Raw genomic sequence first — 21,636 nt, forward strand, 5'->3', positions numbered from 1 at the left:
GCTCACAATAGTATAGACAATTTATCAGTATCTCAGGTGTCCCATTGTAACCAGCATAGCATTATGCTAACTGCTGATCACAAACACTTGGCTGAGCTCGTTTGGTGAAGGAGGATGGAATTTCAATGCTCTGGGATTACCATTGGCATAAACCTGTTGTTGGCATTTGAAATGTAAATACAATGGTGGGACTGCACAGAAAGTAGAATTTTGGAACTGGAGTTTTGGTTTTGAAGCCAGCCCATAAGGAGGCTAGTTTGACAATCTCCCATCAAGACTTTGGTTTAAGTGATTTGGAGATGCTGGTGTTGGACTGGGGTGTACAAAGTTAAAAATCACACAACACCAGGTTATAGTCCAACAGGTTTAATTGGAAGCACACTAGCTTTCGGAGCGGCAATCACCTGATGAAGGAGCGTCGCTCCGAAAGCTAGTGTGCTTCCAATTAAACCTGTTGGACTATAACCTGGTGTTGTGTGATTTTTAACTTTGGTTTAAGTGGTTAGTCTTTACAGTTTCGTGGAACTCGTCTCACATAATTTTACCCATTTCCTGCCACACAAATCAACTATACAAAAAAGCAGCTAGCACTGAAGTTGCACCTTCAGTCAGTTGACTTTGACTTGCATAATCTGAGGATGCAGCACACAGATGGGTGCAATAAATGTTTTCTCAACCAACACTTGTTTACAAAATCAAGAGTTTTTGTCTGGGAGTGAACAATATCATTTACTTTTCAGTTTTATCACATATGATTTTGGTAAAAGGCATTAAGTCAAAGACAAAGAAGGAAACCTCCTGCTAATGACTAGCTACTGCCCTTACCTTGGGTGATGAATCAGTACTCCTTCATGTTGAATACCAATTAGAAGAAGCACCAAGGCTAACAGGGTCACAGAATTGACTCTGGTTGGGGCACTCCAAACTTCATCACTAAAAACGGCTCAGAAGCATCACTGCTGAAGTCCGAAAGAACTTACCTGCCAGATTGGGTTTGCAGCATGTAGAGAGGAAGCCAACAAGAGGGAAAAATAAACTATTGAACTTGTCTTCACTTATCTACCTGTCACAGATATGTTTGTCCAGGATTGTTTTTGGTAGGAGAGACCACCTTACAAACCTGTGAAGACAAAATACCTTCCTTATTTGAAAGATGATGCTCTTCATGATGTTGTGTGACACTACCACCATGCTAAATAGGACAAATTTCAATCAGATCTAGCAACTCAAAACTGGGTAGCCATGAGATGCTGTCAGCCATCTGTAGCACCTGAACTGTATTCAACTGTAAACTGTAAACTCATAACCTGGCGTATCAACCACTCTAGCATTAACTTCAAGCCTGGGTATCAACCCTATCCACTAAGGAGTGCAGGAAGACACGTCAAAAACAACAAAAGGAAAACTTCAAAATGAGGTGTCAACATGGTGAAGAAATAAACACAAGGCCACTTGCATGCTAAGCAGTGAAAGTAGCAAGTGATAGACAAGGCTAAGCAATTCCTGATGAAGGGTTTTTGCCCGAAACGTCGATTCTCCTGCTCCTCTGATGCTGCCTGATCTGCTGTGCCTTTCCAGCACCACACTCCCGACTAAGCAATTCCATAACCAACTGATCAAATCTAAGCTCTTTAGTCCTGCCACATTTAGTCACTGATGCAAGCAGACAAATAAAAAACTCACTGAACGCCATCAAAAGTGCTGTAAAACATGCTGCTCACAAGCACTCTGCTATTGGCCTCATTAAACCTTTGGTCCAAATGTGGACAAAAGAGCAGAATTCCAAAGGTAAGATTAGAATGACAGCTCTTAGCATCAAAGCCCTATTTGATGGGGCAGCACAGTGGCTCAGTGGTTAGCACTGCTGCCTCAAAGCGCCAGGGCCCCAGGTTTGATTCCAACCTCAAGCGACTGTCTATGTGGAGTTTGCACATTTTCTCTGTGTCAATGTGCGTTTTCTCCAGTTTCCTTCCACAATCCAAAGATGTGCAGGTTAGGTGAGTTGGCCATGCTAAATTGCCCATTGTGTTCAGGGATATATAGGTTAGGTTCAGAGGTCCGGGGTAAATGTAGGGTAGGGGAATGGGTCTGGATGGGTTACTCTTTGGAGGGTCAGTGTGGAATTGTTGGACTGAAGGGGCTGTTTTCACACTGTAGAAATTCTGTGATATAAGTCATGGCATTGAGAAGCTAAACTAATCTGGAGTCAATGGGAATCATTCTCTGCTGGTTGGAGTCATACCTGACACATAGGAGGATGGTTGTGATTGTTGGAGGCCAATCATTTCAGACACAGAACATCACTGCAGGAGTTCCTCATTGGAGCCCCACCATTTTTCTTCCAATATTAGGCTAGAACAGAGATTTTTCTGAAGGTTGCAAATGGTCAATACCATTGATGATACCTCACGTAGTAAAGTATACTTGTCCAAATGCCCAAATGTACCAAAATTCAGTTAATACCCAGGCTTAGGCTGATAAGTGGCAAGTAACATTTGCATCACACATGATCAACTCCAACAAGTGAGAGTTGGACCATCATCCTTTGGCAACTTTGAATTCTCCACTATCAACAACCTGTGGGTTACCACTGTCCAGAAACTGAACTGGATTCATGTAAATAAATAATGTGGCTTCAAAACCGGGTCAAAAGCTAGAGATTTTGGCATGGGTAGTTCATATCCTGACTCTCTAAAATCTCTTTGCATCTGCAAGGTACAAATCAGGTGTGTGATGGAAAACTCATCACTCGCCTGGATAAATGTAGCTCCAAAATCAGTCAAGAAATTCAGCACCATTCAGGAGAAAGCAGTTCACTTGATTGGCAAGCTGTCAGCAATCTAGCACTCTCTCTGCCACCAATGCAGTGGCAGCAGTGTGCATTATATACAAGTTAAGTTGCAGTGACTCACCAAGGTTCCTTCAACAGCAACCTCCAAGCCTGCAACCCCTACCACCTAGAAGGACAAGGGCAGCAGATTCATGGAAGTAGCTTTCCCTCAAAATGATATTTCATTCTGACTTGGAGCTTTATCATTTTTCCTTCACGGATGCTGAGTCAAAATCCTGGAAGTTCCTATCAAACATCACAGTGGGTATACCTGCATTACATGGGCTGCAGTGGTTCCAGAAGTCAGCTCACCAACACCAAGAACAAGTATGAATGAGTAAAAAATGCCTAGCTAATGACACCCACACAATGTGACTGAAAAGAAAATGAATAGATATTGAATTCCACCTGTTGCCTTCAGTTAGTAATGGTTTCTCAGGGGTGCTCATTGACTTGTTGGACTGGGACATATCACCCAGTCCCCTGCCATACAACAGAGATACAGTTTCACCCTCATTCACTTCTGGTGGTCGTCTTTTGGTTGGACTGGCTGGAACAACTCCATCTATGGTATTTCCATAATTCCCTGCAAAGAGGAAATGAAAGATGAAACTTCCCATTTGCACATCTTTCCTTCTAAGCCATTAATGTACATCTTAGCAGTACCTCCTCCTATTGGTAGAAAGAGAGACGATTGCAGCTGCCTTTACACTTCTACTTCGTAAATGTATTGGCCCACGTTTTGTTGTCAATGGCAAATGACCAGTACTCGTCACTTTTATCTGCCCACAGATTTTCTCTAGTTTTTTCTTTGCATTGGAATTTATGACTATTACAGGATTATTATGAAGTTAAAAATCACACAACACCAGGTTATAGTCCAACAGGTTTAATTGGAAGCACACTAGCTTTCGGAGCGACGCTCTTTCATCAGGAATCACCTGATGAAAGAGCGTCGCTCCGAAAGCTAGTGTGCTTCCAATTAAACCTGTTGGACTATAACCTGGTGTTGTGTGATTTTTAACTTTGTACACCCCAGTCCAAATCTCCGGCATCTCCGAATCAGGATTATTATGGTTATTCATGGAAATATTGGACCTGTCTGATCATAAGTTCAGCAATTTTTTCCACTGATTTTACTGTGAGACATTATTGTTTGGGAAGCTGCTGCTGAGGAAACAGGGAACCAGCAACCTCTCGATGCCCTGGTTACCATGTGGACAGTAGACATGAGTCATTTGTAAATAACACTAGGCTGATGGCCTCAGCATTCTTGTGATGACTACATATGGGCCACATTGGGAATAGGTAGGAAGCAATCAATTCATGCAAGATATGCTATAAATTCTTCAAGGAACATTCATCAATTGTTTGAAATGTGTTTATATTCAGTGGATTTATACATTACAATCACACAAACATTTGCTGCAAAACGTTATTGGAATAAATGGATAAATGAAAAATCATGGAACATAGATGTGTCAGCCAATGTTGGTATTACATACAAATGCACTAATGTGGTATTATCACCTTCTTTGGTGTCGCTATTTGCCAGTGGCCATAAAGACTGATTGGAAGCAAGCAATTTCCTCTCTGACCATGTCCAAGGCTACTTTTGTTCTATCTGAAGTTAGTGGGATGTAATTCTCCTCTTTTTTTATCCTAACCCTCCCTGAGAGAGTGCGATGTATTCAGAGATATTATTGAACAGTTATTGTAATTACAGTTTACAGTTGAAGTGTATGCTTTCTCAATCTGCACTCAGTGACTTGTATAGTATCAGCGCTGTTCTCACACACTTCAGAATCTACAGATCCGGTAAAACATTGATCATGAAAAATACTGAAACTAACATAGGAACATAGCAACAGGAATAAGTCATTCAACTCATCAAGCCTGCTCTATAATGGTTGGTCAAATGCTTCCATATCATCTAAATGAAGAGACAAAACTGTAACTTCTTACCTAAAGACATCTCAAAGCTGATTGGTCTGTCGCCAATTTTCCTGTCAATCATTGTTGCCTCAAATATTGTACCAAACAGAAGGAAATCTTGGACAGTTTCTTCATCTGACTGGAAAAGACATTTATTGATTAGGTAGTAATTCTGAAAAGATAGTCTAAATAAAGACATTACAGAATCAGTACTTTTTCCAGTCCTTCGTTTCTTAAATGACTTAAATATTTGTGATAAAGCAAAAAAGAACTTTCTAAAACACCCAATTCTGAATTTTCTAAAATGTGAGAATATTTAATTCAATATGAATCAGACTCTGAATCTCCACCCTACTCATTAAAGGGTAAACAAAGGCAACACTTAACAAGAAAATACTGTCTCGACAACATTTTTTAAAAATCCAAAATTGAAAATGTAGCCAGACAACCACGTTGACGGGGAGGGGTTTTAAGAATCCCTGTCTACCGGGCAATATCTGTGTTACCTCCCCACTCAGGAACACAGAGAGTGGCTGCTGGCACCCTGTCCAGCCATTGGCTGTTTGTCTCCAAGTAGATTCATAGCTTTCTATTACATTGAGCAACTATAGGCTGCATTGTAAAAGATAATGGCCCAGAAAAGATGAATGTTGGAAACTGTAATAAGCTCCATCTAACCTGATGAATTCATACAAGCTTGGTTGGGTATAAGGCACAACATTTTAGAATCTTATGGGGTGCTGACCATATCTAAGAGACACCTAAGATTCAGTGACTGTAGCCAGAATCTTACAGGGGCCTGAACGGTGGAGTCTACGGGGCAAAATATAGCAGCATGAGAAGTCTAATGAGGCCCATTCCCACATCAGGGCAACTCGTTGCATCTTTTAACTAAGGTCTAAATGAGATTCTTGATAGGCAGTGGTGAGTTCTCATTAGGCAGTGCTGAGTTGTCTATTCAATGGAATTATTGCTTGTAGTTGCTAGTAATCCAGAACCCACAAACTAATACTCTCTGGTTATGTATTGAAATCCCACCATGGTAGGTAGTGAAATTTAAATTCACTTTAAAAACTTAGGAATTTAAAACTGGCTTTTTAAATTGCCAATTACTGTAAAAGCCTGACTTTTTTTTCAATTCATTAATGAGGGCGTCATTGGCTAGGCCAGCATTTATTGCCCATCCCTCATTGTCCAGAGGGAAGTTGACAATCAATCACATTGCTATGGGTCTGGAGTCATATGTAGGCCAGACCAGGTAAGGATGGCAGTTTCCTTCCCTAAAAGACATTAGTGAACCAGATGGGTTTTCCCCACAATCAACATTGGCTGCATCATCATTAGACTCTTAATTCCTGATTTTCATTGAATTCAAATTTCACCTCTGCTGTGGTAGGATTTGAAAATGGGATCCCCAAGCATTACCTGCATCTCTGGATTAACAACCCTGTGATAATACCACGAGGTCATCGCCTCCCCCGGATGTCTTCGCTAATGTCCTGTAAGGAAGGAAATCTGCTATTCTTACCTGGTCTGGCCTGTATTGGACTCTAGACCCACAAAAATATGGTTGATTCTTAACTGTCCTCTGAAGTGTTGAGAGTGTGGTGCTGTAAAAACACAGCAGGTCAAGCAGAGTCCGAAGAGCAGGAGAATCGATGTTTCAGGCATAAGCCCTTCATCAGGAATACTCCTCGGATGCTGCCTGACTGCTGTGCTTTTCCAGCACCACACTCTCGACTCTGATCTCCAGCATCTGCAGTCCTCACTTTCTCCCTGTCCTCTGAAGTGGACCGCACAAGCCACTTATACCAAGGAGCTATAGGGGATGGGCAATAAATGCTGCACTCTCCCCCGATGACCACATCACATGAACAAAAAAAATCTTATTAACTTTACATGTCACCTCATTATTATACAGCAGCTCTTCCTACCACCACAGTGAGCAAATTTGACATCAGTGGTTACCTGGCGACCCCAGCTCCAGCCAATGCCTGTGAAGTGCTGCCATGTTCTTAGCATCAAACAGCAGGATTTATAGCCATCACCAGCAACTGACATTGAAAGGCTGATGCAAGGTTGCTTTGCACAACTGGATAGGAACCCAACTCACAGATTGGGCTAGGCTGTACTAAGACTGCTCACTCACTGTCTTGTCACTCACTCATTTAGCACCTAATTGTATGCTTGCACCATTCCTGCCTTGCCAAATAGTGAACTCATTTAACCAGGCAGTCTGCCATGCTCGTCAGCAGTCCTCAGTCAAGTGGGCGGACATCCTGCTGTACGACAGCGTGCTGCGTCAATCTCACACCAGCATCACATGCCAATAGCTTACACAGCAAACAGACTGTATGTGCAGCAAGCAGGCAGCTATGACTCAAAGTCTTAAGGGAACAGTCTTCACTGAAGTACATGGAAGAACCTGTCAAACAGTGGGTGGCATAGTGAATCAAGGGCAGCCTCCAACATCAATCCAGGGGTTTGGGCACAGTCAAGTATCCAGCTGTGGTGTTCTTAGTCAGGGAGTCTGTGTCTCTGCAATCTGAGGATTGGCTAATGCTCCACAGCATCCAGTCCAGAGGCTCCGGCTCACTTGGTTGGGGACAGAATCAGTCAGGGGCCTGGGACATTCTTATCTGTGGCTATCCATTTGGGTTACGTAAGGGTTTGGGCCACAGTCAGTCCATCAAGTCCTTCAATGGAAGCTAAGGGGAAACAAGAGTTTTGGAGGTTGCAAGGGGATCACTGCCTTGGAAACAGGCCCAGGGACATAATCATGGGAGTTGGGGACTGTAGGCTGAGGGGTAGAGGGAGGTGACAATGGCGAAGGAGGCAATGGCATGTATAAGGGGGTGTACCGTAGAACATGGATGACAACAGAGTCATGTGGGGTGAGGTGGTTCTCATGCAGGACAATCCTGGCTTCAAGCAGGAGGGCGATATGTGGGAAGGACACCTCAAAGGCCAGGAGCTGTGGAAGGGCAGGCAAGGACACATGTTGACAAGTCTGATTCCAACAAAAGGCCTTGTGATTTCAATCAAACTTGAAAATAGTTACCATGTGTAATAAATCTAATAAACAAAGTTAAAACTGCAACCTCATTCCATTTTGAAGTTTCATGCCCTTTCCCTCGGATTAATGTGAAAAAAACAACTGGTGATTGTAAAACAAACCCAAGAAGATGTCTCTATTGATTCTACTTCAACTTCAGTAGAATTTGTCTTATTAGAAGAGTTAGAGGATTTGGATTCTTCAGATGTGGCAGATGTCTTCTGTTCTTTTCCAAATTTAGTATCTTTAGGTACAATCTTCAACTCCTTTGTAAGCTTAGAGAATTTGGAATCAGTTGCGCCCACTGACAGAATCTCCACTGCAATTTCAATCAGGAGCCGGCCCCTGAATGATACTCCTTCTCCAAAGCCTTCATTGAGCTCCTGGTTATCGTCCAGTAGGGTATAATTGCGAGTTGAGCCATACAAATTGATCCATGCTGGTCCAAAAGTTGGCAAAAACCCTGAAAGGTTAAAAAAGCTTTTTGTTTCACATCACTTCTCAATTTTTGAATATTACTTTCTTATTTCATGATTCTAATTGCATGCTTGCATCTAATTGCATGCTTGCATCATTCCTGCCTTGCCAAGTAGTAATGTCATTTAACCAGGCCCAGGCACCTAATCATGAGAGTTGGGGACTGTAGGCTGAGAGGTAGAGGGAGGTGACAATTGCAAAGGAGGCAATGGAATTTATAAGAGGGTGTAACATAGAACATGGATGACAACAGAGTCATGTGAGGCAGGGTGGTTCTCATGCAGGACAATCCTGGCTTCAAGCAGGAGGACGATGTCTTTACTATCTGCATCCCATTAGCTCTGCAGAGGTTGATTTCAATGACTTCCCTCCTGTATATTTTCTTAATCCCTTCGTTTACAACATTCAACCACATCTTGAAGCAATTTAAAGGATCATTTTCAATGTCTTTACCCATGCCTAATTCCACAACTAAATTATTTATTGCAGAATCTTGTGGGGTCATTTCTTAAGAGATGTGGTTTTCACTTGCAAGGCATTTATTGCCCATGTCTAATTGCCCTTCAACTTCATGGCTAACAGGGCCATCTCAGAGAACAGTTAAAAATCAATCACATTCCTGTGCTACTGGAGTTACATGTAGGACATGTAGGACAGACCAAGTAAGGATGGCAGATTTCCTTTCGTAAAGAAGATTAGTGAACCACATGAGTTTTTATGATGATTGCTGTCATTTCTGACAGATACTATTACTGAAACTATCTTTATAGATTTCTTCATTGTATTTAAATTTGATGGGCTGATGTGTTCGATGAATGTTGAGACCAAAGCATTATTTGGGTTTTTGCGCTGTTAGTCCAATCACATTCCTATGATACTATCATCTCCCTCAAGATTACATTCAATAACTTGGAGTTTTACTCCATTACAATGAACGATTTGCTTAAACTAGTTATGTCAGGTTTGCATAACTGCTGGAAATTTTAATGCCATCAACTCAAGTTTTTCTCCCTTCAAAAGAAAACAAATCTATTTTCTAAGCCAGGGTCTAGGTTCTTGTCTCAGGGAACCAGGGAAACTTATTTAGGGCTCTATTCCTGCTATATTTTTTCCTCTTCGAGATGTAGAAAGGGAGAGGTTGGATTGCAAGTCCCATAATGCAATGCAGGATGAGTACAGGGGGTAGTGTGGGAGCAGAGGTGTACTGGTTAGAAGGCCCACCTTGGTGGCACAGTGGTTAGCACTGCTGCCTCACAGCGCCAGAGACCCGGGTTCAATTCCCGCCTCAGGCGACTGACTGTGTGGAGTTTGCACGTTCTCCCCGTGTCTGCGTGGGTTTCCTCCGGGTGCTCCGGTTTCCTCCCACAGTCCAAAAATGTGCAGGTCAGGTGAATTGGCCATGCTAAATTGCCCATAGTGTTAGGTAGGGGGTAAATGTAGGGGTATGGGTGGGTTTCGCTTCGGCGGGTCGGTGTGGACTTGTTGGGCCGAAGGGCCTGTTTCCACACTGTAAGTAATCTAATCTATAGCTGTCCAGCTCCCAACATTATTTGTTAACACCGTGAACCTCACATCAACAACCTCCAATGGCCTCTTATATCACCATGAGTCCCTTCTTTATATCTCCTCATCTCCTCCTACTCCTCATATCACCCTAAGTTCCATGTCCCCTCAAATAGCCATGCCCTCCTCATAGCTCCCGTGCCTCTATTTATCCAATGTGGCCATACAACCAGAGTCCACTGTCAGCTTTCAACAGGGTGTCTTTAAAATGGACATTAAAACATACCACCAATTATAAAACTGGTATCCAAGTACACCACACTGAAAAAAAATTCTCCTTCATAAAAATATATATTTTTTTAATTCCCTCAAGTGGTCAGCCTATCCTAAAACAAGCATTTCTTCAATTACTACATCAAGGATAGATAATATTTTTAGAACTTCTTATAGCAATCAATCTAAATCTGAACAATACCCCAATTACATTTGTGGGTGTAGAGTTTTGGAAACACAAATTAGTATAAATAAAAAACAGAGCTATAAAACAAACCATTGCAACTCCTGAGGAAAAGAAACTAAAACAATAGATGGTGCTTCAGTTCCATTTCAAAGCAGATTATCCGTCAATCAAATGCGTGGAACTCAGCTTTATTTTTAAAGTTAAGGACCTTGCAACATTTAAATCACAGCCACAACTGCAAGAAAGACAGTTTCCTACTGTTTGGAATGCATAATAGCATTTTCTAAGGTTAATGTACTCTAGCACATCCTGATACTTAAATAATGCTGGTTGATTTAATGGATAATTTACCTTTACTGACAAGGTCTTATGATGCATCACCACAGTTCAAACACATTTACATTACAATACAATGTCTAACACTGTCACCTGAAATTATCAAAACATTTAACATTTAAAGGTCAGAATGTCACAAATCCTCAGTACACTTGCCCCAATGATCATGAATTTGCCAATTTGGTTACTTTTTTAATTAGCACTTCCAGAACCGGTCCAAACACAAAGATATTGAGGGATAGAAGATATTCAGATTTGCTATAGTATTGCCAATGGTGGCCCCAACATCAGAAGAGTGTGCACAGGGTCACAACCTAAGGCATTACCAACTATAGAAAATGGCACATGAAAGTAAAGCAAGGTTTGAACTGCATATTTTGAAATTACTAGCAGAAGTGTTTTAAGATTGATTCCCCTCCTAACCTCATTCACACCTCCATCACCAAATGGGAATCTAGCCCACGACTTTAAGGAAGTTATCCAGAACAAAAAATCCTTAATTTTTCATCAGTTTTCCCTCTCAAGGGTTAATCAAATCCTTCCTATTATTCAATGAGCAGTAAATGTACACTTTATGACCAGAGTCAAACTATATTTTAAAGAGGTTTTTCTGAAATCGTATACCTTATGTGAAGACTCACCCCTCAGAAACACAGATCAGACAATTTTGTAACACTTTCCACAACCCTCCATCTATTCAAATTAATGTTTGGAAACTTTTAGAGGGTGCACCCAAATTGCTAATTGTAATGGCAATCAGTGTGATTCTCAGGCAAGAGTAAAGCTGAGGACAATCACCCTCTTTAACATTCATAATTTGACTGTCACTGTTCTAATGAATCTCAATATCATTTTTTCTTCACAGCCACAATACAACTTGCAGATCTGTTGAAATCTGAAGAATTCATTTGAAAGTCTTAAGTATATGAACAAAAAAATTAGCAGTATTCACAACAAAAAGACCGTCAATATATGTGACGGTTCAAAATATTGAGCACTTAACAGTTCACAAACAAAACATTAATTTCAATTAAAGGTTTAAGTGAATATTTTGATTTTTTTTACTGAGAGATTTTACAAACGGGAATTAACCTTTATCTCCATCCTGTTCATTTGATATTTTCTTCAAGTCAATGTAATGAGTTCCTACGGCAACATCATTAACATTCCCTTCATCCCAAACCTGAATTTTGACTCGCCGACAAAGTGGTGGAAACATTTCTTTGAAAATGATCTGTTCATTCCAGACAGGGTCAGCACAACTTTTCTGTACAGATGTTCGGCCCTGATGAGTAGAAAGAAGGTGACAGTAAACAAAAAGGTACGTCATAACAGAAGTGGAGAAAATAAATCAGTCCATATCAACACTGATCACATTCCCTGTGGGCCTTCAAAAGAACCACAGTCAGCAAAATTCAAGCACATTTGGAATCTGGATTTGGGGTCAGCAGCAGTCACATTTAAATGATTATATAAGTCACACAGGACAGCAGTTACATATTGTGTCTAAAACATTTTTTCAGTGTATATTGAAGAGATACAAATTTCTGTGGTGCAGGAATACATGACAAAAACATTAAATACCGTAGTAACCTCAAGCAGTGCAGGAATTGAACCCATGCTATTGGCATCACAAATCAGCCATCCAGCCAACTAAGCTAACACTCACCACATAGCCCCCCACCAAAGTTTATAGAATTTTGAAAGATGGCCACAATTGCATCCATTATTTCTAAGACCAATTCCCTAAAAGCATGTAAATGACCAGGCTCTGTGGTTTATTAGCCTTTAAGCCAATCGTTCTTCCAACACTATTAATGTTTTTTTTTTCAGTTCCCCCTCTCATTAGATCCTGTATTCCCCAAGATTTTTGGGTTTATATTTGCGTCATCTTTTGTGGCGACAAACCAAAGTATATATTAAATTTGTCTGTTAAATCTTTGTTCTCCTGTTTCTGATTTTAATGGACCTATTGCTGGGCCTCTGCTGAGATATTGCTGGGCCTCTTGCTGAGATATTTGTATCACAGGTATCAACATTTCTGTCTCACTCTTGCTACAATTCACCACCAAAGCTCAATGTAAGCTGGAGGAACAGCATGTCATGTTATGCCTGGGTACATTAAAGCCCTCAAGACTGAACATGAGTTTAACAATTTCAGAGTGTGATCACTTTCCTCGATGTTCATTACCCAGATTCTTTCAATGTGGGTTTCTCTTAGCACAACCAACAACTTTTTAAACTATTCCCTGTTCCTGTTATCATTAATTCAGCTTTACTGCAATCAGCAATGCCTTTGGGTGCTTCCCCTTTTATTCTCTCTCCCTGGGTACTGTCTCGAGCAATTTGCGTCACTTCTTTCTATGCCTCTAGCTCCACCCCCTATTATCAGCATAAGCACTCCCCTTTTCTAGCTGCTTTCAGTTCTGAGAAAAGGGCACAGATCTCAAAACATTGACTCTATTTTTCTATGAATGTTGTCAAGTTTCGCCAACAGTTTCAGTTTTTGTTCCTTCACTGTACCTTTGCTGCAGATATCACAGGCAATTTTAACACTTTATGATCTCATTTATATTTGAAAGAATTATTGATGTACATTTAAGACATGAAGTTCCAGATTACAGAGGAGGAAGTGCTGGATGTCTTGGAACGGGTAAAGGTGGATAACTCCCCAGAACCAGATCAGATGTACCCGAGAACTCTGTGGGAAGCTAGAGAAGTGATTGCTGGGCCTCTTGCTGAGATATTTGTATCATCGATAGTCACAGGTGAGGTGCCGGAAGACTGGAGGTTGGCAAACATGGTGCCACTGTTTAAGAAGGGTGGTAAGGACAAACCAGGGAACTATAGACCAGTGAGCCTGAACTCGGTGATGGGCAAGTTGTTGGAAGGAATCCTAAGGGACAGGATGTACATGTATTTGGAAAGGCAAGGACTGATTAGGGATAGTCAACATGGCTTTGTGCATGGGAAATTATGTCTCACAAATTTGATGGAGTTTTTTAAAGAAGTAACAAAGAGGATTGATGAGGGCAGAGCAGTAGAAGTCTATATGGACTTCAGTAAGGCATTCGACAAGGTTCCCCATGGGAGACTGATTAGCAAGGTTAGATCTCATGGAATACAGGGAGAACTAGTCATTTCGATACAAAACTGGCTCAAAGTAGAAGACAGAGGGTGGTGGTGGAGGGTTGTTTTTCAGACTGGAGGCCTGTGACCAGAGAAGTGCCACAAGGATCGGTGCTGGGTCCTCTACTTTTTGTCATCAAATGATTTGGATGTGAGCATAAGAGGTACAGTTAGTAAGTTTGCAGATGACACCAAAATTGGAGGTGTAGTGGACAGCAAAGAGGGTTACCTCAGATTACAACAGGATCTTGACCAGATGGGCCAATGGGCTGAGAAGTGGCAGATGGAGTTTAATTCAGATAAATGAGAGGTGCTGCATTTTGGGAGAGCAAATCTTAGCAGGATTTATTCAGTTAATGATAAGGTCCTAGGGACCGTTGCTGAACAAAGAGACCTTGGAGTGCAGGTTCATAGCTCCTTGAAAGTGGAATCGCAGGTAGATAGGATAATGAAGAAGGTGTTTGGTATGCTTTCCTTTATTGGTCAGATTATTGAGTATGGGAGTTGGGAGGTCATGTTGCGGCTGTACAGGACATTAGTTAGGCCACTGTTGGAATATTGCGTGCAATTCTGGTCTCCTTCCTATTGGAAAGATGTTGTGAAACTTGAAAGGGTTCAGAAAAGATGTACAAGGATATTGCCAGGGTTGAAGGATTTGAGCTATTGGGAGAGACTGAAAAGGCTGAGGCTGTTTTCCCTGGAGCTTCGGAGGCTGAGGGGTGACCTTATAGAGGTTTACAAGATTATGAGGAACATGGATAGGGTAAATAGGCAAAGTCTTTTCCCTCGGGTCAGGGAGACCAGAATTAGAGGTCATTTCAACTACCCATCCTGCCCAGATACTGCCAGTGAGCTAAATCAATCCTTGGATTTTAACATAAACAGCATAACATAATAGAAGATAAAATGCCTAGTCATCCACTCTGAGTCATCCAATTCATGAATAATGAATTAGGTTAGATAAAAGTAAATAGGAGGTAACAAAGTCTATTTTGATTTCAAGTTGCAATCCTGTTGTTAGGTTTGCAGAATTGTGCAATGAACTTGCGAATAAACAAACAGAGAAATAACTTGAAAGATAGTAAATACCCTTTGACCAGAAAAGGTGACAATGACATATGGATCCACAAAATCCTTGCTGTCTCCAATGAATGCTTTTGTTACATTTGCCACGAGACTAGAATTCATCTTCGGCAATCCCTGAGCTTTGTAAATCTTGACAAAAAACCTTGCCCATGGTCTCTCTGTCGGAAATCCAACTGGAATAAGTAAATTCCTAACACAAACCAAAAATTGTGTTATAAATAAAAATGTAATGACTTTTATGTTTTATTGAAGAAGCAAATAGTGACTGAAACACAAAGCTGTTTAAAATTAAGTTGTAATATGAAGTAGGATATTTGGTGCTGGGTACTCAGAATCTTAGAAATACTGGCTGCAAGGATTAGATTAGATTACTCAGTGTGGAAACAGGCCCTTCGGCCCAATAAGTCCACACCGACCCGCCGAAGCGCACCCACCCAGACCCATTCCCCTACATTTACTGCTGCACCTAACACTACAGGCAATTTAGCACAGCCAATTCACCTGACCTGCACATTTTTGGACTGTGGGAGGAAACCGGAGCACCCGGAGGAAACCCATTCAGACACGGGGAGAATGTGCAAACTCCACACAGTCAGTCGCCTGAGGCCGGAATTGAACCCGGGTCTCTGGCGCTGTGAGGCAGCAGTGCTAACCACTGTGCCACCGTGCCACCCCATTTCTATTCAAAATGAGTTTGACAGTCTCATAGGAACATTGAAAACAGGAACAGGAGTAAGCCATTTGAACCTGTTCCACCATTCAATGAGGTCATGCCTTTGGCCCAGAGTTTATCCCTTCATACCTGAGATAAAGTTTTGTTAAACAATCTCAGATTTAAAAGTATATTGATCCAGTATCCATTGCCATTTCTGGAAGAGAGTTCCAAACATCTACCACCCTTTGGGTGTGAAAGTGCATTTCTCCTGTTAGGTCTGGCCCTAATGTTTAGACTATGCCCCTAGTTCTAGAATCCTCAACCAGTGGAAATAATTTAACTTTATCTACCTTGTCTTTTCCTGTTAACATCTTGAAGATTTTGATCAAATCACTCCTGACCTTCCAATCCTTGAGAAAACAGGCTTATTTGTATAATCTCTCAAAATTTAACCCCCGAAGTCCAGGTTTCATTGGTCTAAGGCCAATATATCCTTCCTAAGGTATGGTGCCAAGATCTGCTCACAGTACTCCAAAAAGGTTGCACAGTTACCACATAATTTCCACGTCCTTATACTCCAGTCCTCCAGATATAAAGAATATCATTCCATTAGCTTTCTTTATTATTTTCTGCACCTGTTTCTGTATTTTTAAAGATCTGTGCACCTCCCAAGTTTCTTTGGTCAGACACTGTCAAAAATCATCAAAAGATTCAATGAGGTTTTTCAGCCCTGGCCTACCCGTTATGAATTTATGCTAACTTTTGCTGACCAACTGAAAATTTTCACAGTGTTCAACTACACATCCTGGATCATAGACTCCAACAATTTCCACACCACAGATGCCAGGCCAACTGGTCTGTAATGCCCTGATTTTCCTCTTCCACCCTTTTAAAAGGCGGAGTGAAATACAATTTTCCAATTCAGAGGGGTGACTCCTGTATCTAGGGAACTCTGAAAGATTATAGTTAGAGCGTATATAAAGTGCTCCTCCACTTCATGCAACAGCTTCAGATGGCAATCATTAACTCCTAGTAATTTGACACTCTTTAGTTCCATTACTTTCCTCATTAGCAATGTTTTACTTATGTTAGTGTTACTCAGTGCCTGTTCCCAATCCACTACTTATTTCCTTGGGGCTACAGGCAAGCTATCCTTTTTTCTGTAAATATTGAGGGAAAGTGACAATTCAACACGTCTGCCATTTCCCAATAGTCATTGACATTATCCCCACTTTCAGCCTTTAGAAGGCTTCCTCTAGTAAAACATCCTCTTATTGATTTTGATGTCCCCGGAAAGTTTCCTTTTCATAATACCATTTCGTAGATGTGATACTGCTTTGTGGCCATTTCCTTGTCTTTGTATCTTTCCCACTCAGAAGGATTCATGCAGCTTTTTTGCACTTTTGTGAGCCCTTCCTTTTAGTTTTATGCTATACCTTATCTTTTTCAGTTGTCCATAGTTGCTTCTTTCTGTGAAGTGTAGCTTTCCCTATAACTGGTATAAACTGGTTTGTATCGTGTTTTTTTAAACATCCTCCACTGTTGTGTTAGTAGATTTTCCAAGTTTACTATGGGCAGTCTCTGGCTCATCTCAAGAAAGTTGGTCTAACCTAAATCTAAAATTCTAGTAGCTGATTTGTGTTTCTCGCTTTCAAATGTTACTTTGAACTTGATCTTGTTATGATCACTATTTGATGACAATTACGTTTCACTGATCATAGGCCTGAATGGACAAACTGCTCCAGACTCATGCACTTCTCGGCTGCCATATCACTGACAAGTCTAATTACAAATAGTGTACAAAAGAAGAAAGAATATCATGCTGACACATGGACTATTGGAAGAACAGAGAAGATATGACCCTGCATCCTTTATATTGCAGCTGACCTCGAATTGTTTTCTGCTGACCCTCATGCCTGAATTGGAACATGTCCCAATCATTGGCACTTAAACCAGTGTCTTCGGTTTGATAGTTTTAAATTGAAATTCCAATTCACTATCTTAAGGGAAAAGGGATTAATTTGGTTCAAAAAGAAGTTTTCAAGATGTTCATTTTCACATGAACAAACATTAAACACAAACTTTACGCCTGCTTCGAGAAAATCATGTTTTACCTGTTACTCAGGATAAATTGCTACATTATAATTCATTAATTTGGATAGATAATTTTAGAAAAACACCACAGCTCAATTAACATTTGAAATCAAGGCAATAAGTGAACATTTCAGGCAAACACTTCATCAGGTACGTTCTAATGAAAAAATACACATGGCTATCTTGTCTGTTTACAGAAGCTTCCTTCATTTGCTTTGTATACCAGTGTTTCCAAAGGGGATGGAGGTTATTTCAGATTCCAGCACTGGCATTTCCTTCACTTCTGTTTCCTTTTAGTTGCATGCAGGTTTTAAGCTGAGCATATTTGTGCTCTCTCTCCAACAGCGAGTGCTAGTCATGGTGTTTCATCAGAGACATTAGGGATGGAGTTGGAGTGAGCTAGTTCTTGGGGTGGGGAATCCGTGTTCCTGGCTGGCGGAGTCCCCTCTTCCTTGCACAATTTTCTGAATTTTGATTTTTATTGTCACAATATCTGATTGTGCTGTTGCCATTTCCAGGTCCTACAGACCCACATCATTATTTCCTTTCATCTCCCGTTGCAATCCCTTGGACTTGCCCCGATATCCCCTTTCTTACTGAGCCTCTTCTGCCTTTCACCCTATCATAGATTTTCCCCTTTCACTCTTTCCCCTCACTCTGTATAAAGGTATTTGCATTCTTCTAGTTCTGATGACAGGCTAGTAAACCAGAAACACTAACTGTGTTTTTCTCTCTGCCACTACTCTCTGACATGCTAACCATTTCTAGCACTTCTAACTCAATTTTGTTTTCATTTCCTTTCCTTTCTCGCAAAGGAATGAAAGAATAACCATACTTTTCGATTTCTTCCTCAGTCGATTCAGCGGTTTTCAAAGAAGGGGGTGCACTGTCACCTTTCCCAGTGACACAGATGTCACACTTAAGGTAGCCTTTCACTCCAGTTTTGATATCACTAGGATCGGTTAGAGGTGCCCACTTGTTGCAGAATTGATGGCCTGTAGGAAGGAGAAGAGAAAAAGTTAATTCAGTACGCTGACTTTAGTTCTTTTTATGAAATTTTCAATAACAAATCATAATTACAAAATTGCTGTATTGATGCAATTATTACAGCATTAAAGCAAACCACGGGGTCCTTTGAATATTATGCTAAAAGGATGGATTTTTAAAATAATATTCATTCATAGGAAGTAGGCATTGCAGGAAAGGGCAATATTTAGTGCCAATTCCTAAATACCCCAAGTGCACCAAATTGGTGGTCAGACTCTTTCCTGACCAAGACAAGACGCAGAGATGACCTGGTCACACGAGGAACAGCTCACATTGTGACACTGGCAATCCATATTCTGAACTCTTGCCCCGAGAGATCAGTTCCTGTTGGAATTACAATTAGTCACCATGCATCAGCCATTGAGTGGATTGTTCACCTCAGCACTGAATTGACACTGCTTTCCTGGCCACATTGCTGTGGGCGACTGAGTTCCAGAATTTTAGTTTGCTGGACAGCTGGTTTACATAGACTAACATCAACAGCACAGGTTCAATTCCTGCACCAGCTGAGGTTACCATGGAAGACCCACTTTCCCAATCACATCTTTCATGCTCGGCATGATGACCCCCAAGTTAAACCACTGCCAATTGTCTATCTCCCTAATGGGTTCTCAAGGGACCATGGTAACTTGGACAGATCACTGGAAACTGCAGCTTTCTCACGAAAACCAAGTCCGGTGGCATGAGCCCCATCTAGGGAATTAATCCGTCATTCGGGATTGGGAGAATACAGCAGGAAAAATGTTCCAGCATGGAATCCAGGTTCTGAGTGGGAAATAAGTATCAGGAGGAAGATGGAAAATACAAGAGAAATTACGAGATCAGGTTAGGAAAGAAAAACAAGAGGATATTTAGTACGTATAGAATTAAAATGAAAGAATTGTCATTATCAATCTTGGTTAGTCTTTCTTTAGTAAATAATGTGCATTAAAAGACATTCTAATTTCAAATGGCATGCACTGAAATTTTTCTCTCACATTCAAAATAATGAAATGCCATAGAAACCCTAAAGCATGAAAACAGGCCATTTGGAAACAAGTCCACATCAACACTCCAAAGAGTACCCAACCCAAACCCAATCCCCTACCCTAATACTCTGCATTTCCCATGGCTACACCTAAGCTACACATCCTTGAACACTGTGGGAAATTTAGCATGGCCAATCCAACTTTGGACATGTGGGAGGAAACCAGAGCACCCAGCAGAAACCTGCACAGATATGGAGAGAATGTGCAAACTCCACAGAGACAGTCGCCCGAGGTTGGAATATAACCTGGGTCCTGGTGTTGAAGGGGCACACTGGAGCTCCCAGTCAGCGCCCATTTCAATTCCCCCAACAACTCCCTTTCTGATATGATCATCATTGGCCTCCTCCATTGCCAAAACAAACCACAGCACCTAAGGAGGAACAACACCTTATCTTTCGCCTGGGCATCCTGCAGCCCGAAGGACTCAACACTGAGTTCTCCAATTTCAAATAACCTACCAGCCCCTCCTCCTCACTGCCACTGCTCCCACCACCAACTGGATCCATTCCTCCCACTGACCAACCAGGTCATACCCTCTACCTGTCTTCACCTAACCCCACTTCACCACCCTGCCCCCGCCTTCCTCTTTATGTGCAGCTACCCCATACCCACCCCTCGTCCTGAAGAAGGGTTACACGCGAAACGTTGACTACTGCATCTCCTGATGCTGCCTGGCTTGCTGTGTTTTTCCAGCCTCCTGCCTGTCCCTGGTCCTGTGAGGCAGCAGTGCTAACCACTGAGCCACCATGTTGCATTAAGGAAAAGTTTGTAAATAACTGCTTCTTAGATGTAAATGTACCAATGACACACAAAGATTGTTGAAGCAATGATGTGGACTCGTGATTTGAAGATAAGACTATACTTAGATACATTTACTGGGAGGTTAAATGCAGCACATCGTAATCCTACGACTGCTGCTTCAGATTTCCCTCCAGTCAAGACAATAGTACATTAATTCCCCTTGAGGCAGTGATGATTGATGGTAATTTAAGATACAAACTGTTAAAGGTATAAAATATACGACCTTTCACTCAGCCATTACACAGACCCACCAATCTGCTCCATTCACCCCTATAGCTTTGAACTGACAGCAATTGAATATACCTGGTTCATTGTAAACTGTTCCCACATCCAGTTTAAAAGACCCAATCAGTGTTCCACGGATCAGTTTGGAATGCCAAACCTGCACAATGACATCAGCATTTAGGGAAATAGCAAATGAGTGAAAACACTTAATGAAAAATTCAAACTGTGATATTTAGAAAAGTAGTAACAAGACATTCTGTTTTAATCCTCTACCCATTTATTAAATCATGGGAAGCTTTGATCATTTCATTTACTGACAGTTCCTTATTCCTATGATGGTCCATTTTACATCTTTCTATTTAGAAATAAGAACAAAAGCCGGGAAGCTATAATAAACATGAATGAAACACTGGTTCAGCCTTAGCTGGAGTATTTTGTCCAGTTATAAAGTCATAGAGTTATACAGCACAGAAACATACACTTCGGTCCAACTCATCCATGCCAAACAGACATCCTGCTCTAACCTAGTCCCATTTGCCTGCATTTGGCTCATATCCCTCCAAACCCTTTCAATTCACATACACATCCAGATGCATTTTAAATGTAATTGTACCCATCTCCACCACTTCCTCTGGCAGCTCATTCTATACTGGCTATACAGGCAGGAGGCTGGAAGAACACAGCAAGCCAGGCAGTATTTGGAGCTGTAGAAGTTGACATTTTGAGTGTAACCCTTCTTGAGGACTGGGGGTGGGTGTGGAGTAGCTGTAGATACAGTGGGAGGCGGGGCAGGGTGGTGAAGTGGAAATAGGTGAAGGCAGGTAGAGGGTGCAGCCTGGTTGGGCAATGTGAGGAATGGATCTGGTGGGTGGCAGAAAGAGAGAGGGGCTAGGAAGGGAGTCGGGAGATGGGGACAGAGGTTATTTGAAATTGGAGAACTCAATGTTGAGTCCTCTGGGCTGTAGGATGCCCAGG

General features: G+C 41.4%; 1 protein-coding gene across 1 annotated transcript in view; it reads right to left on the minus strand.

The window, feature by feature from the left end:
- Positions 1-21,636, minus strand: part of fer1l6 (fer-1 like family member 6) — a 152,471-nt gene that overhangs the window by 99,681 nt on the left and 31,154 nt on the right. The window contains exons 7-13 of the mRNA XM_043688527.2: positions 20,740-20,818; positions 18,396-18,555; positions 14,815-15,001; positions 11,689-11,881; positions 7,943-8,283; positions 4,796-4,904; positions 3,239-3,416 (exon numbers count right to left, since the gene is read on the minus strand). Coding sequence (XP_043544462.2) covers positions 3,239-3,416; positions 4,796-4,904; positions 7,943-8,283; positions 11,689-11,881; positions 14,815-15,001; positions 18,396-18,555; positions 20,740-20,818 — 1,247 coding nt within the window. The remainder of the gene's footprint in view (positions 1-3,238; positions 3,417-4,795; positions 4,905-7,942; positions 8,284-11,688; positions 11,882-14,814; positions 15,002-18,395; positions 18,556-20,739; positions 20,819-21,636) is intronic.

The sequence above is a fragment of the Chiloscyllium plagiosum genome, unplaced genomic scaffold (genome assembly GCF_037043375.1).
Source record: "Chiloscyllium plagiosum isolate Xiang-an unplaced genomic scaffold, Cpla_swu_hap1 HiC_scaffold_4, whole genome shotgun sequence".
Lineage (NCBI taxonomy): Eukaryota > Metazoa > Chordata > Chondrichthyes > Orectolobiformes > Hemiscylliidae > Chiloscyllium > Chiloscyllium plagiosum.